Source organism: Schistosoma mansoni, chromosome 4 (assembly GCF_000237925.1).
Source record: "Schistosoma mansoni strain Puerto Rico chromosome 4, complete genome".
Taxonomy (NCBI): domain Eukaryota; kingdom Metazoa; phylum Platyhelminthes; class Trematoda; order Strigeidida; family Schistosomatidae; genus Schistosoma; species Schistosoma mansoni.
The window spans coordinates 10,121,452-10,137,392 of record NC_031498.1 but is presented as its reverse complement, the minus strand read 5'-3'; the positions used below and the strand labels follow the sequence as shown (position 1 = coordinate 10,137,392).

At 36.9% G+C, this 15,941-nt stretch overlaps 1 protein-coding gene across 1 annotated transcript; it reads left to right on the top strand.

Moving 5' to 3' along the window:
• Positions 1-1,103: 1,103 nt before the first annotated feature.
• Positions 1,104-15,611, top strand: Smp_064010 (camp-response element binding protein-related; the record flags this gene model as incomplete). Its single annotated transcript, XM_018796774.1, has 5 exons — positions 1,104-1,164; positions 6,746-6,868; positions 8,639-9,454; positions 12,453-13,099; positions 14,579-15,611. The coding sequence occupies exons 3-5, from the start codon at positions 8,657-8,659 to the stop codon at positions 15,609-15,611; spliced, it is 2,478 nt and encodes an 825-aa protein (XP_018651883.1). The 5' UTR covers positions 1,104-1,164; positions 6,746-6,868; positions 8,639-8,656.
• Positions 15,612-15,941: the final 330 nt, after the last annotated feature.

The window sequence follows — 15,941 nt, the reverse complement described above, 5'->3', positions numbered from 1 at the left end:
TGTTGACTGTCATGTTACACAGATCCTATTCTAATACCCAACATCAGTCTATATTTTCTGGGTGAACCATGTGTTCATGGGATGTAGTATTTCATAAATAAATGGTGTTCAGATATTCAGTATGCTACAATGGTTTTCGTGAATAGTCAAATGACTTATATGCAGCAGCATGTATATGGTACCTTTATTTAGTTATAATTGTTTTCAATTACATATAGTTTCAAGGCAACTGGATAGGCTTAAAGTTCTTAAAGTTTGCTATTTTTGTATTTATTCATGGCAAATGTCAACAAGGAGGATCAATATAAGTCTTTATGGAGCTCTTGCACATTATTTCAACACTGAGTAGATCTATACAGCTCTAAACCACTGGCTTAAAACTCTCCATATATCTGTGAAATGTCGGCCTCTAGGAGGACTCGACGTGATAGTCGACATATCTGATGCTACCCAGCCTGAGTACACCTTGTTAGTCTTGGTATACCATTTTAGTCATACGTGTAAGACAAGAGTGTACTTTCTCCGTCGGATATCAAAATATCATTCAGTTCAATGTCATGAAGCAATCTAAAGATGTTAGTAATTTCCATCACTTCTTAGCCCACTGTTAAATCATTTGGAACCTTGAAGTAGAAAAGTCAGCCAAATGATAGTGGTAGTTTCCATGCAGCAATCTGCTGGCTTTTTTCCCTAGGGAAATTCTTTTTATTTTGGTGAGAGTGACTTCTGAAATGACGTCCAGATTGATGGCCTTTGTATTGCCTTTATAATGAACCGACAAACAGAGTGCTTATTACTGAGATATGGATGAGTTACTAAGTGCCAAACTGATGGTGAACGAAACGTGGTCAATATTAGACGGGAGGGATAGTTTTTGTGGACGAGTGTGAAACTGTTAGGCCTAGGGACTTTTTCTACAGATATATATATATATATATGTTTACGTATATTTACAGAAGAGATATTTTACGATCGTGCTAGTTTGTCAGCATGACAATGCAAAATTATGAGATTTTTTCCCATTTGTAAAGGTACATTTGACCTTCAGAGTCAGACAACCTTGCCTTCTGTTTTGTTTAAAACTGGCGTGCCGTTAACTGAGGACTGGCTTTGAATTACTTGTAATGAGTTGTGCAGCGTTGTGATTAATGTTAATTTTACCAGGTATGTACTTCACATACCCTGTTTAATGTAACAGTTCTTAATCATCTACATAAAGTCCGACTAGTGCATTTAATTAGTAGTTCAAGGTAATGTAGCTTAGTAACTAATATTAGTTATCAAGTTACATGATACAATATTGTATCATGTATAAGCTAAAAATACAGTATCCAATTTTATTTTTGACATCAATTTGTAAGAGTTACATCTTTGTTCTAAGTGTGGGGTGTAAGATAAAATAAGTCACGAAAGCTCACTAGCTAACTTAACGCCTGATTAAAAGTAAATGGCATTAGTTTTGACAGTGTAATGTTAAATTTTAATGACTATACTTCATGAGTGTTAAGTTATAGACTGTCTTAATGTACGACTGTCTATAGTGGAGTTTTACAGGAAAACCTTTGTGAATAAAAAAGGTCAATAGTGGGGCTGGACTCAGGTCTCGGTTCTTCAGGGAGGTTCATGAAACCCATGGTCTTGTAGAAGCATATTGATGTATCTTTAAGATTTAAGAAGTCGATCCACTATCCACCTATTTTTCACCATTGTTGTGTTTGCATGGACCTCTTAGTTACTGAATTGCATTGAAATGTTTATAGATTCCTCAGGACAAAACTTCATAATATTAACTAAAAGGGTTACTCTTATTTTCATAACAATCTTGCTAAATTATTATCAGCCTTGTAGTGTGGTACGTATTTTATTCTAAGCAAACATCTGGAAAACACCTTAAATACATGTACCAGTGATGGTCACGAAATGCAGACTAATAGGTTGAGTTATGGACGATAATCGTAACCAGTCTGCAATTTCAGTGGCGTACCTTCATTCATTCCTCAACCTTCAACGCCAAGTTTTAACATTATTTTTACTTGATTCTCCTATGTCGATTTTCAAACCACATTCGTCTTGTTTACTTTTTTCTTACTGCCCTTGGTATCACCACGGTTTCGACTCCTTTGATATTTCACCTCTCTAGGATGTACAGTAACTTAAGGCGATGCCCATTTGCTTCAATTTGTATGTTGATTATAGCTGACTTCCAAAATACTTACCCAAGTACTGTCAAATATGAACTCCCAACCACTTCTTGTATTCTCTGTATATGGTAACGTGGACCGATGCCATACGTCAGTTCTGTGCTGCTTAAGACTGGTTCTTTGTACATAATTGCACAATGTTAGCATATCCAAAGTATTAAGCCCACACTTAAGTGTATGCAGATCTGACCAATGTAAGAATAATCAATTTGTATAGCATTAGTCTAACATCAGAAAGATTCAGAATAATTAGTATCTCACATATTTGATATCTTAATGATCAATTATCTTGACTTTGTCAGTGGAAGTGTCTTTTAAGGATTCTCGATCTTCACAGGCTTCAAAATATCCTTAAAGCAAATATATATTGCTCATTGCTGGGCAAAAATATGCAAACACTAAACTTAAAATGATTTGCTGAAGAATGCTTACGAATTAAATGATTCCCGACAATGAATAATATCCAATGATCCATCCCGTCTCCTATATTTATGTAATGCCTGATACTGAAAACTCATCTTACTCATCTAGGTTAAATTGGTTGAAATACTCGAGGGATTATCATTCACAAATAGCTACTAAAACCTAATAATGCCACGACAACGTTAAATCCAGATAAAATTATTAGCGGTTGATTGACATAGGCCGATAGTTATCATTTGCAACTTAAGTCCTCATTTATGCAACTGTTATAATCATCTAGAGGTCTAAACACAGTATTTAGACAGTCTAACTGAACACTCACCACAAACTGGGACTAAACTGTTGTGCAATCCTCAGCTAGCAGATATCCGGGAATATTCTCTAATTTTTAAAAGTGTTACGAGTCACCAGACTAGTTTATTGATCTTTTAATCAGTTCATGCGAAATTATGGTCGGAATTCGACTGAGTTGCTTAGGAATATATAGAGGCTAGAAGTGTTCTATAATTTTGACGTAAGACGATTGCTGCGTTGTCTTTAAAAAGAGCCGTATTGACTGGATTCCAACAAGAAAATCGTTCTTCGTTCGAGTCATGAATATAATGACATGTTAACTACCAAAACCTTGAACATTTACACGTGTTTCACCTCAGCAATCTGTGTTTCTCGACTTCAGGACCACCTTCAGCACGTTAGATGGGACTATACTCTGAGATTTTCTTTTGAAAAAGCGTTCCTAAGAAGTCCTTCAACACGTCTACACGAAAAAACTTCATAGAACGAGAATATCAAATCTCTCATTACTGTACCCCAACATTAATGGTGATTGGTTAATAATGTAAGGTTTACCAAGTACACGTTTGTGATAGCATGAGGGCTAGCAACACTATTCGATTGCTAATCCCTCGCTCAACTATCAGTCAGCTTTGGTTGGTCTCTCCACTTCCCTTTAGTTTTATCATCAATGAAATTTTATAAACAACTGTAAAGCCAGTGCTTATTGATGCAGATTTATTACCGTTTTTCAACTTTAAATAAGCAGATGGCAATCTTACTGTGGGTTAATAGGTTACACACCCCCAATGGCACCTAATTAGCGATCTCCCTCCCCGAGTAAGTTCTATATACACTTTACACTGTCGAAATCTGAATGATTTCTTATAGAGTTCGATCTTACTCATAACCTGATAGGCTGTTCCAAGTGGTCAAAAGGCTTGTCTATGCTCTTGAATAAAAGTCAGCAATTATTACGTTAGATTTTATTTTATTCCTTACGATTTCCTCTCTGATATGATAGGTGGAAAGTTACCCACGACAACGTTTGGTTCGTCTTTATATTTCGTTAGTAATTACCTGGCACACTACTCTTGGTAACCTATTTTCTGTTGGTTTGGACTATATATTTGCACACGGTCTTAGTACATGCAACACACCCATCCACCGATATGGGCTAACCGCAACATCAATGACACGTGTAGAAAACTTAGCACTTATCTTAGATTTACTGAACTGAACATCTACAAGCGCGCTTCAGAACCGGTCTGGGTCATTAATTAGTCAGTGGTTTAGTATGTTGATCATTTCAGTTACCCTGAAAGCCTTAGCAATCGTGGTTCGGTCTTTGAAAAAATCTCCCCACAGATTCAAAAAGCCCACTTGGCTTCTGCCAACTTGCATCACCTGTCGCGTAAGCAAATATCCGTTTACCAACCGAAGAAAGCGTATACTGCTCAATAATCTGCTTCTTACTCTTTAGCCATACAACATAGTCTATAAAAGTATATCACTATTAAAGGGATCAGTCTATAAAATCATTGAATGTTGACCTGAACCATATTAATGGGTGCAGACTACCTGGTTAAGGCCTGTGCAATAACCACAATCGGTAGTTGGAGACGTTGAATGACGTGACTCAAAATAGGTTAGTGTCCCAGACGTATTCAATCTTTTTCTTCCTGCGGATCTTCATTTCAAATGTTTCTTCACTGATATCTTTTGACTCTGTCCTCTCGAACCATGTTCTCAATCACCAGTGTTTATCACTATCATTCCTACCATAATTATGTCGACTCTTTTGCTATTCATTTTGTTAATTTGATCTCATCGTCGACCAATAGACATATCCCAAGCTCTTTGCTGATTATGACTGATTGGCTCCAAGCTTATCTGAGCCTGCAGCTAAATAAATGCAAATTGCCTAAAATTTGGTATTTAATACATACAAAACGTATTGTTAGTCTGTAACTTCTTCATAGACCGATGTCATATTTAGGTCTCTTCAGATGCCTTTGCTAGCTAGTATTTTGTTCTGCACAATTTTCAGGTATTACACCATTTATTACAACTACCTTAGATGTTATGGATTCACCTCACCATTCGATTTTTCACGTTCATCTAATACTCCGTCCGCAATCTCAGAAGTGTTCACTCGGTTATTCCACCTTAAGCGGTTAGCGATATGTGAACATCTACATTCAAGCATTATGAAACTACTCATGTCTTCGACCTCTGTATGAGAGTTTTCAAGTAGGAGGTCAGTCCTAGGTCCTGAACTATGGGAACTTAAGCCGGCATACATCTGTACAAGCTCTGAGTTGATGATTGACCAACTGCCAATCCTTGAATTCAAGTTTCCTAGATAATTCTAAACAACTCTTTAATGTTACCTGTCGCTTCTTTTTCCCACCCCTTGTTTTTATTACCCCCCACTGATGTATATTGTGTCGAGTTTTTGTAACGCTCTTGATTATTATATTTTTGTGGGCCCTACATACATAAATTTCCAATCTGCCATTAATTCTATCAGAGTTGAGAAAGTCCACTGATCTTTACCAAACCTTTCTTTTCAGTCTCTAGTAAACGTAACCTCTGACTGCAACAGACTAAAAATTATATCTAGCTATCCCCAGTTTGTTCTTCAAATAACATCTTAACATTTCCATCCTTAAGTGAAACCCGGTGTTCCTGGTGCAACTCTGGTGTTAAGTAATACAAGTAATGCACTAGACATTTGATCCGAAAAGATCGACAGTATTCTGTGGGTACTCTTCGGCAGCGATTTACCCTTATGATCTTTTTGCGTCTACTATTTGTCGACTGTCAAACACCATTTACAAATGTATCCGATTGTTTGAAGTTGGTATTTTTTGGAAGCAAGTGATTGTCGGGGCAAAGTTGCAGTCGCAAGACTTGAATATCAAAAGTCCTGCCTAGGTTTCTCTTTTTAATTTGCTTACCCTACCTAATTGAGTTCTGAAGTTTGTTACAATTGTTGCTTCTGAACCTCTCAATATTCAAAGGATGTTACACTGCTTTCGACGAGATATATCTGTTCTGCCTAAGCTACAGACTGAGTTCTTAGACAAGTTAGAAACAGAAGGCATAATGTAGCTACATATTTCCTAGTTCGCACATCTTCATCCAATCAGATAGCACACAAAGCGACCCCTGAGTGTAATACAATCTCTCCTCGTTCCGAAATTTACGTTACACATGCACTTGCTAAACTATGGGAAGTTGTTATTGGGTTTTCCAGTTAATTAAGAAGCTAATCGTGCTAGTTCTTCACATTGGTTTGGGATGATCAAGTGAATAACCACTTCTTCTGGGCTTAGAGTTTAGAGACGGCATAGATTTCTGTATGAGGTTCTATAATTTCAATAATTAAAACCTATTGTTATGTGATTCTAAACAAGGTTACAGATAGTTGGGAATAACATTCCGTTAAACACAAATAGTTACAACTAAATGCTTTTAAGAAAAAAGTTTAATGGAGAAGGATCATGTCATATTTTGAGGCTCTGACATCCTTTCTATTAGTTTTAACTAAGGTTTGAGAAACTTATTGCTTGCTCACCATGCCCTGTATAATGTGATATGTGTATGTAGAGAATACTCATAAATTCACTACTTGGATTAGAAATATTAGTTAAATAGAAGTACCGCACAATATTACCCCCACATACATGATGTTTTTACCCGCTTCAAGGTGCCTGCATCACTATTTTATCTTCCACCATAACGCTATACATTAATCTCTCAGTTATTCTGCACTATCGTTTACTGATATGATGCTTACATCACAATGCTAGTATTTGTTATATTTCACTCTTACGTTTCAGCTTTTCGCCGTTGTGAATACGCTTATCAGCCATATCTGGGACTAGATGGTTCGTCTTGGTTTTCCCTATCCGATTATCCTGGGCGTTATTTTGTTCGTTAATGCTTACAGAATCCCATAGAACGTGAGTTAAATGAATTATTAACTGCTGATTTTCATGAAATCCCATCCATAATCATTGATTTATATATTTTATTCATGCAAACGAAACCAATATCCCTCTAACACCTGTATTCAACACCAAGAAGTCCTAAATAATCTATTTCTAATTGTCACGTGTCTCCTGCTTCCCTACTTTCAATTCACATTGGAAAGATGTTTAAAGTTGTCTGGTTTCTATATCACTCATATTACTACTTTGCAAAACTTGAGTTTCAACCAATTTGGCGACTAGTTTGTGATTGATCGGGAGTTCATTCAGTTTTAAAGTAATCAAAGATGTCACAATCGTTTTTACCTACATATACAATGGGTTACTTAAAGTGACGAAAATAACCGACAAACGGCTTACTTACAGTAAAACCACGACCACTACCTTCATTGAATTCTCGCTAACTTTCAATTTTTTAAACCCATACACCATTTCCTAACCATAGTATCTCATTTAATAGTGAAATTACATTTATTACTCATAACTAGTCCGTTTGATTAGTCACTTATTTCTGACTCGGAATAATATAAACACTTGATAACATGTAGACATTTGTAGTAAATAACACACAACATTTGCTTTACCGTTCATTTAGTATGGTACTAATCCATAATTTTCTTACACCGCTGAACGTAAAAGTCACGAGAAGTTTTTATTTATGATTTTTTAGTTTTTTTTATTTCAACACATAAATATTGGTACAAGGAAGCACCAGATACATATGCGCCGCACAAATCTCATTCGATTTGTGTGAGGGCTGTGATACTGCCCGGGTGCCCAAACCGAAGCAGGTGGTTTTCTTAGGGGGCCACACCCGGAGCCTTTGACCTAAAGATCTGATCCACAAGGCAGTGGAGCATCGTGAGGAGATGCAGTCCCATGGTGGCCGGTGACCAACGATTGATTCATACGCCATTTGTTCCCTCAGGATACTGGAACCCATGTGCACCATTGGTTTGGAATCAGGGTTTTCCAACTCCCCTAGGTGGACTCTCCGTGTCCACCAACCCGGTTAAAGCGACAGGCATTCGCTTTTCGTCCTCTCAATTTCGTAAACAACAGTAATGTCACGAGAAGGCAGTGAGTAGGACTTCCCTGGCAGAGGCTATATATTCGCGTGACCATGTGAGAGTATTTCGAGAGGGAAAGCGGACTCTCCCCACTCTTGGCCATACCAGGGCATTTGGGGGCTTTATTTATAAACTTCTGGTGTGTTTATTTATTCAGTGCCGTATAGCTTATGTATGAGTTATCTTTTGCCTTTTGGTTAAGTTAAACTACAAGAAGATTTTTGAATATGTTTGTGGAAAGTTGGATAACCCATTTCTGAATAGCAGTGTCCCTAACTTGTCCTGATTTCCATGTCACGGCTCATATTCCTTTGTCTTGTCACCTTATTGGTTTGTTGATATTTGTTTGAAATACTATTTTATTTGGTGGTAAATTACTAATTGTAGATCTCTGAACACTTCACTTGTTTTAAGGACTTTTATGCTCATGCTTTTCTTCTACCTTATACAACATTGTATATCTTCTAGTTTCAAATATTTTTACCACACCAACTAAACTTTATCTCACCATATTCCTTCCGTAGGTAAAATTAATAATGAATTTCGTACTGATCCCATTAACATTTATAAGTAGTTTCAAAAGTATATATGTTCATACTTTATTTCTTACTCTAAAGCGCATTTTATCAACAATCTCATTTTTCATGTTCTCTGTTCTCGTAACCCTATTCAGTTTCGTGTGACAGTGTGCATGTCTCTTAATCCTGATCAATTGGATCTTGTACCTGATGATCTGCTTAATGATCAAGTCCAAGTAGAAACGGTTCATCAAGTTTCATACAATAATAATAATCGAAGTAACCTGGATGCATTAGGAATGGCCGCTGGAGTGTCACCTTACGGAACAAATAACCCATCTGCAATGTCTGCAGCAGCAGCAGCAGCAGCTCTTTTAATACAAGCTGCAGCTGGCGGTAGCTCTGTAAATGAATCACCATCTAATAATGTAACTTTTTCTGGAAGACGTTGTTCAACTTCAAGCCTTCTAGAATCACCACAACCATCTCCTTTATCTTCATCTATGATTTCAGTAGCTGCACAACAAGCTGCCTTAGCTGCTGCTCAAGCTATTGCCAGTCCTCGATCTCCATCAGCTAGTTCTAGCACATCTAATTTTCAGGCGGCAGTGTTATCATTGGCTTTAGCTGCTTCATCCACGTGTACAACAATTAGTAATTCTAGTTCGGAACTTCGTGAATGTCAACGTTCATTACTTAGTCATTCTGCTATGAGTGATCTTATCTCCCTTTCCGAACAACATCCAAAATTACTAACTGCACATTCTACACTAGCATCTGTGTTTAGAAGACGTTCTTCAACCCTTGCTCCTCCATGTTTCACTAATGTACTTAATCCAGTGTGTATGGATGTAGCCCCTAGGCATGAATTAAAAAGTGCTCCCAGTGAGGAACCACAGTTATTGTCTTTTTTACCTTCAAACATAACGTCTACTCTTGATCTGGGGAATTCTCAGCTCCTCAATAGTCAGGTTAGTTTACACTTTGAAGAATGACTGACTAGTTACTTGACTACAGCCTATTTGCTTGTTTGTCATGTAATATAGACTACTTAGAACTTTGGATGTGTTTGGTTGAAATCCCTTCTTGTGTTGTCATTTTTAGTAGCATTTGATCAAACCCAAAAGCAAGTAAAGATGGGGCTCGTTATCTTTTTTATGAAACTCCAAGATGTGACATTTTATGATATCAAATTGCTTTTAGGAGGGCTTCTGTACCAATTAGTTCGTATACCTAAAAATAATCGACTATGGTTCTTACACGAGAAATATTCCTTCATTTCTCTCTGTTAAACCACAATTTTCTTGATCTTTATTAGTTGTATTCACGTATATACAGCTAGTCAGTTACTTTACCCTTTAACTGTTGAATCTTTCCTCTTCTGTTACCCAGCTATCATCATTAATTAAATGCCGATTCTGTATTTGTCTAGCTCACTGAAATCAAAACAGTAAGATATGTATAATGTAGATAGCTAATTATATATTCACGTAAAGAGCCCACAATGATTAAAGTCTTAAGTAATGTAATGTACATTATAGGCACGTCCTCTGCTCATATTTTTTGTCTCAGTTGATATTAAAGGTAATGAAGATGAAGTGTTTTTTTATCATGTTTAAATTTTTCCATTGTTTTTCCTCTCTGTATTAACTGACTCATTTTCTATGGTCTACAAAAAGTCACTCCATATTAATTTACTAGCATTCAGTCCTCATTATCTCTAAGATGACTAGACTATGAGGATTAGTTAACTGTTATCAAAGTTCTAAACGACTTTGTGAAAAAGATCGACACTAATTATCTATCAAACTTGAAGTCCGATTTTAACTGCACGAATTGACTCAGTTATGTAAAGTTTCAATACACAAGAAAGAACTTTTTAGGCTTAAAACTCTAGAAGAAGACCTAAACAAATAAATGTAGTCTCTTCCTTAACGAGTTTATGTCCTTCTTTTCGTAGTTAACTTTTAGGGCCCAATATCATCTCCCATTATTTTATTGTTATATACTGACTATGTACACTATTGTAGGGACAATTTTTGTGTGTTTAAACACATAAACATTGGTACAAGAAGGCACCAAATAGATATGCGCCACATAAATCACTCGATTTGTGTGAAGGCTGTGATACTGCCTGGGTGACCAGACCGGAGCAAGTGGTTTTCTTAGGGGGCCACACCCCAAGCCTTTGACCTAGAGGTCCAATCCACAAGGCAGTTGGAGCAACGTTAGGAGATGCAGTCCCATGGTAGCCAGTGACCAACAATAGGATCCTAAAGCCCATATTCACCATTGGTTTTGAATCAGAGTTTTCCACCTCCCTTAGGTAGAACCTCCATATCCACCAACCCGGTTAAAGCGCCGGACATTAGCTTTTCATCCTCTCAATTTCGTAAACAACAGTAATACCGCGAGAAGGCAGTGAGTAGGACTTCCATGGCGATGGCTGTATACGTGTGGCCATGTGAGAGCATTTAGAGAGGGAGAGCTGGCTCTCCCCACCCTCGATCGTGCCAGGGCACCTGGGAGCATAAAGAACTCAGTATATTGTCGGACTATATAAGCTTGTTTAGTAGATGTCAAAGCGATTTCACACTAAAGTCATTTGTTATGCTCACTGTCAAGGTGGATTTAAAGTAGCTCATAGATTACTTTTTCTACTTACATGCCACTTAGTGTTCGGGGTACTTTTATAGTTTCAAAATGAAACTCATCTGTATCGAATCATATATTGTACAATAAGATGTCATGCAACTTAATGAATCAGTAGGTTTATATTCAGAACCTTTGCTGATTGTTTGGTTGGAAAATTGATTTCTGCTTTATCTACTATTATTTCACCAACTGTCAAGGAAAATGTGTGACTTTAAACTTTTTCGTAAAATCCAGCTTCGTTGCACTTATCAGAAATTTTATGTGCTTGTGAGTTGATGTCTGACAAATTTAGGACTCTCAGCTTGCATCAAATGTGTTGTCCGTATGCTACACAATGTTCTACTTTGTATTATGAATTCACTTAGTATTGTTTGTTTGGATCTTCCCATCGATGTGTTTAGGACTGCAACTGGTCAGTCTCTAATTGGCATATGTGCATACTGTGCGTATTGCCTCGATATACCTTAATTCACAAGCAAGTGGCTATCAGGACTCAGTGGCCGAGTGGATAACGCGATGGCGTTTGAAGCGAGGGTACTGGGTTCGAGTCCCAGAGTGAACATCAACTCTGAGATGCAGGTACATCCAGCTGACGAGTCCCGAATAGGACGAAACGAGCGTCCTGGATTCCACTGCTAGCCACTATCCATCTCTGCTTACCATACTTTGTATTATGTTCTGGCTGTAGAACTTGGTATCTGAAGGTCTAAAAAAAATAAGCGTAGGCTATTTCCACTTACTCTTTCTGATAATTGTTTGCTTATGTTGGAACCGCTGGATGAGCGATGAAAATGTTAAACTTGGATTACTATGTAAAGGGAACTAATGATTAATGGGGTTTTCGGCACATTCTTTATTTGTGTCCTAACACCGCTTCTCACTTGGATGCGCTATACTTGTTAGCATTAAGTATTAAGAATAAGTAGCAATATGGGTGAAGAGTTAAACTGAAGAAATACCTAACTTTTAAGTTTTCCTTAAAAAATCTCCTTTGACTGTAGAAGTACTGTCATACCGATTCTGTATCCACACATAAACTACAAGTGTGCGGTGTGTAAGAGAAATCACTCGATATTATGAATTCAATCCGCTTACCTACATTCTTTGTCGATCTTTCCACTTATAAATCATAACATTATTTAACATGATAGCCTCTTATACTTCCTCACTATTTTTAGCTACTAAGATCTGATAAATAGAGTTTTATGGTTCCCCGAGTTTTTACGTTAAAGTATTATGTTATTTTAGTACTCTTTATCTTAAAGCTTTTATTAATTTCAGCCCTAACTTTACACTGGTCTTTTCTTGTTTTAGCAGTCAACTCTTCCAGATTATCCTGAAGGTTTTTCTTTAACCCATGAGTCAACATCTATTCCAACTTCTTTTCTGAACAATAATTGTATTGAACAACGTAATCGTCCAGGTGAATCTTACTTAATGGATATTAATTCAGAAGGTCCAGCTAAAACTACACGGCATTATTTGTCTACTTTAGATCCTGATGAAAATGTAGATAACTCCCGAAACACTTCCAGTGTACCACATAGAGGTTATGAAGATCCTAATTTCCAACCTTTTTACAAAACATCACCAAAATATGATTCGCATGTGGTACATCCATTAGGCGTTCATTCATCATTTGATAGAAATTCTAATAAATGTAATACAAGATATTTTTCTACTACACATACATCAGTTTCAAGTGAACTTGCACTGCCCACATGTCCTCCAACTTCACCACTAAGTTGTTCCTCATTATCTAATTCAGCAACTCCCCAATTGAATATTTCTCCATTAAATGTTGAATGTAGAGTTAAGAATCCACCAATGGATGATTTAAGTGGAGCTACTTCAAGATCATCGGTTTCTTGCAGGTCATTAAGAACTAACTGTGGGACAGAGTGTGATTTTAAAACTGATGAACCGAACCGCAAACGCGAACAACGTCTCTTAAAAAACAGGTATTCATGTATTCATTTTAACGATATGTTGGAATGTTATTTCATTTTTCAATCAGATTTAAACTAGTTAGATTTTTAATATCATATGGATATTAATTAGTTGCCATAAATCATATTGACTTATAATACGACATTCATGAGTTTCCCTCCTGGCAGGTTCGATTACACTTTGGGGTGTGGCCCCCTAAGAAAACCACCTGCTTCGGTTTGGGCACCCGGGCAGTATCACAGCCCTCACACAAATCGAATGAGATTTGTGCGGCGCATATGTATCTGGTGCTTCCTTGTACCAATATTTATGTGTTTAAATAAATAAAAAATAAACTCCTTGCAGAAATGTTACTGGTTCATATTGAGATTTTCGCCTCAAAATGTTAATGTACTTTGGTGATGTTATGTAATCTCGAAGTATGACTCATTACTATTATTATTACAGTTCCTTAAACTTAATTTCTATTACTGAGTGTGTATCTTATGAGTTACTTCGTTTTACCACTGCCGCAGCGCTGATTGACTTCTCTAACTTAGCATGATTTAAATTAATGGTGAGACAAATGTATAATAGGTTTTTGACTATTCAACCAATTAATAAATGAAGCTCATACTAATTATGACTGACAGAATTAATAACTTAATCTTTAGATTTGTAACTCTTACGATCCCATTTTTTTAATTGGTTTGTTTCAGTATTATTGTTTGGAATTTGTTCTTGGTTGGGTGATTTTTTTACCTACGTTCTAACATTGTTAAGAATCAATCTCAGATGATTTTTGAATACAGTCTCATGATCATTTATGAGACAGTGATATCACCAATGTAAGATCAGAAGCTGTAACCATAAATACTAATCTGTATTTCTTTCATGAGTTTTCTGTATTTTATCTTTGCTGACGTAAAGTTTGGCTGCTCAGACCAACTTACTATCAAGCTGGAATCTGACTTGTTTCTACCAGTTAACTGGTCACTGTTCACTCTGTAAAACGTCTAATCGGTAAGACTAACTCTAACGCGGTTGTTGAGGCGCACCCCTAACATCGTTAGTGTTGGCTGGTCTTATATTATTGGTCAATTCGGTTTGGCTTGATACTTGAAAATAGGTTCGAAAATAGTCCTTTATTCAATATTTCTGTTAAAACATCGGTTAGTTTTCTACCCCGTTTAAGAAATTTAGTTGTAATTGGTATAACGACGATGACTTTATTTAATTTATGATGGCAGCAGTAATGACGTAATGGTTATTTCCAAATAGTTTAGTGGATAAATTGAAACAAGGAAATATAATATACTCAATCATTGTCCTCATTAGTGTAATGTGATTATTGATGTATTGATAACTTAATCCCACTGTGTTGGATAGTTTTTTCAATTATCTATACATTACGAGACAGTCAAAAGAGTTTGCCTTTACTTGGTTTTTGAGTTGTCACTATGCTCGTTTATTATATATGTCAATGGTGTTTTTTCATTTTTTCATTTTAGAGAGGCTGCAAGAGAATGTCGTAGAAAAAAGAAAGAATATGTAAAGTGTTTAGAAGCTCGAGTTAGTCTTTTAGAAAGTCAAAATCAACAGCTAATTGAAGAGCTTCAGAAAGTTAAAGCACTTTGCTTTAAGGAGTTATGTGGTCTAGGGTTAAATAGCTCCACAGCTGCATGCGCTGCAGCTGTTTTAGCTGCTGTGACCTCAGTGTCTGCTAACTACTCAGGTTCAGATGCTGCAGATGCTTCTGGATTAGATTCAACTGCCCGATTTTCTTCAGAATCTGATCGTAATATATGTGAAAGATCCACTGAAGTGCATCATATGGCTTCTGAATTCGGAGAAGAAGTACAACAACTTCATGATTGTCCACGCTCAACTCGTCAACGCAGGCGTTCTGTGTTCACTGCACCTAAACTATCACCGTATTCAAATCAGGCTACATGGTTAGGCCCGTATCCCTTGAAGTGTTCCGAACCCTCCTCAAATGTGACATGTGGTACCAATCACGTAAATCGTTCTTCTTTTGATGAGTCACCATCACACTCATGTGTACCACAATTGCATGACACAAAAGGTGACTGCGCAACTAACCCTGTTACCATTTCCTATACGTCTCCTGTTAATCCAGATACAGTTAGTCCTCATTCAGGTGAACATTTACAACTTCATTGCACTGAGTCGCACTCACTTTTAGTAGAAAATAAGGTGGACAGTAATCGATTACCACAGGATTCAACACATGAAATGTCTAATGAGTTACAAAGTTGGAAATCACCCCAGTACCATAATTGTGGTAATCCCTACCAACATCCCCGGTACGCAGCGAAAAGAGCTTATCGCAATGTGATATTTAATTCTTCCAACAAAAGTAGCGAGTCCGAAAAAAAAACAGATCCCGTTGATGATAAACGTCTTTGTGAACCAGGAGCTAACGTTGATGCTGTGACTGGTGCTGCAGTAATTTTAGCAGCTGCAGCTGCTATGGTCGCAGAATCTGAATCTTCTGCACCGGAATCTAGACTGTCCGTCTGAGCATATATATATATAATATTCAGCAGATCATATTACTTATGAACATCTACCTACGTCTTTCTCAACGAATAGGTTCCAATAAGTAAATTTTTAAGTGATTATGTTTTGAAATATTCTAGGAGCAGCAAATAATAGTTTCTTGAACTGTTAATTTCTGAAGTCATTAAAAATACTGAACTTATGCTTTTTCTGCGTTCACTGTCTTCCTTCAATTTGCCTTTCTTACTTTCTATGGTCTGTTTTTCCTACTATGCAAGCTTTCCAAATTGTGAAAAACCATTCCCCCGGCTGACTGATCCTTGTTAACGTTTTACGAGACAAACTTATTTA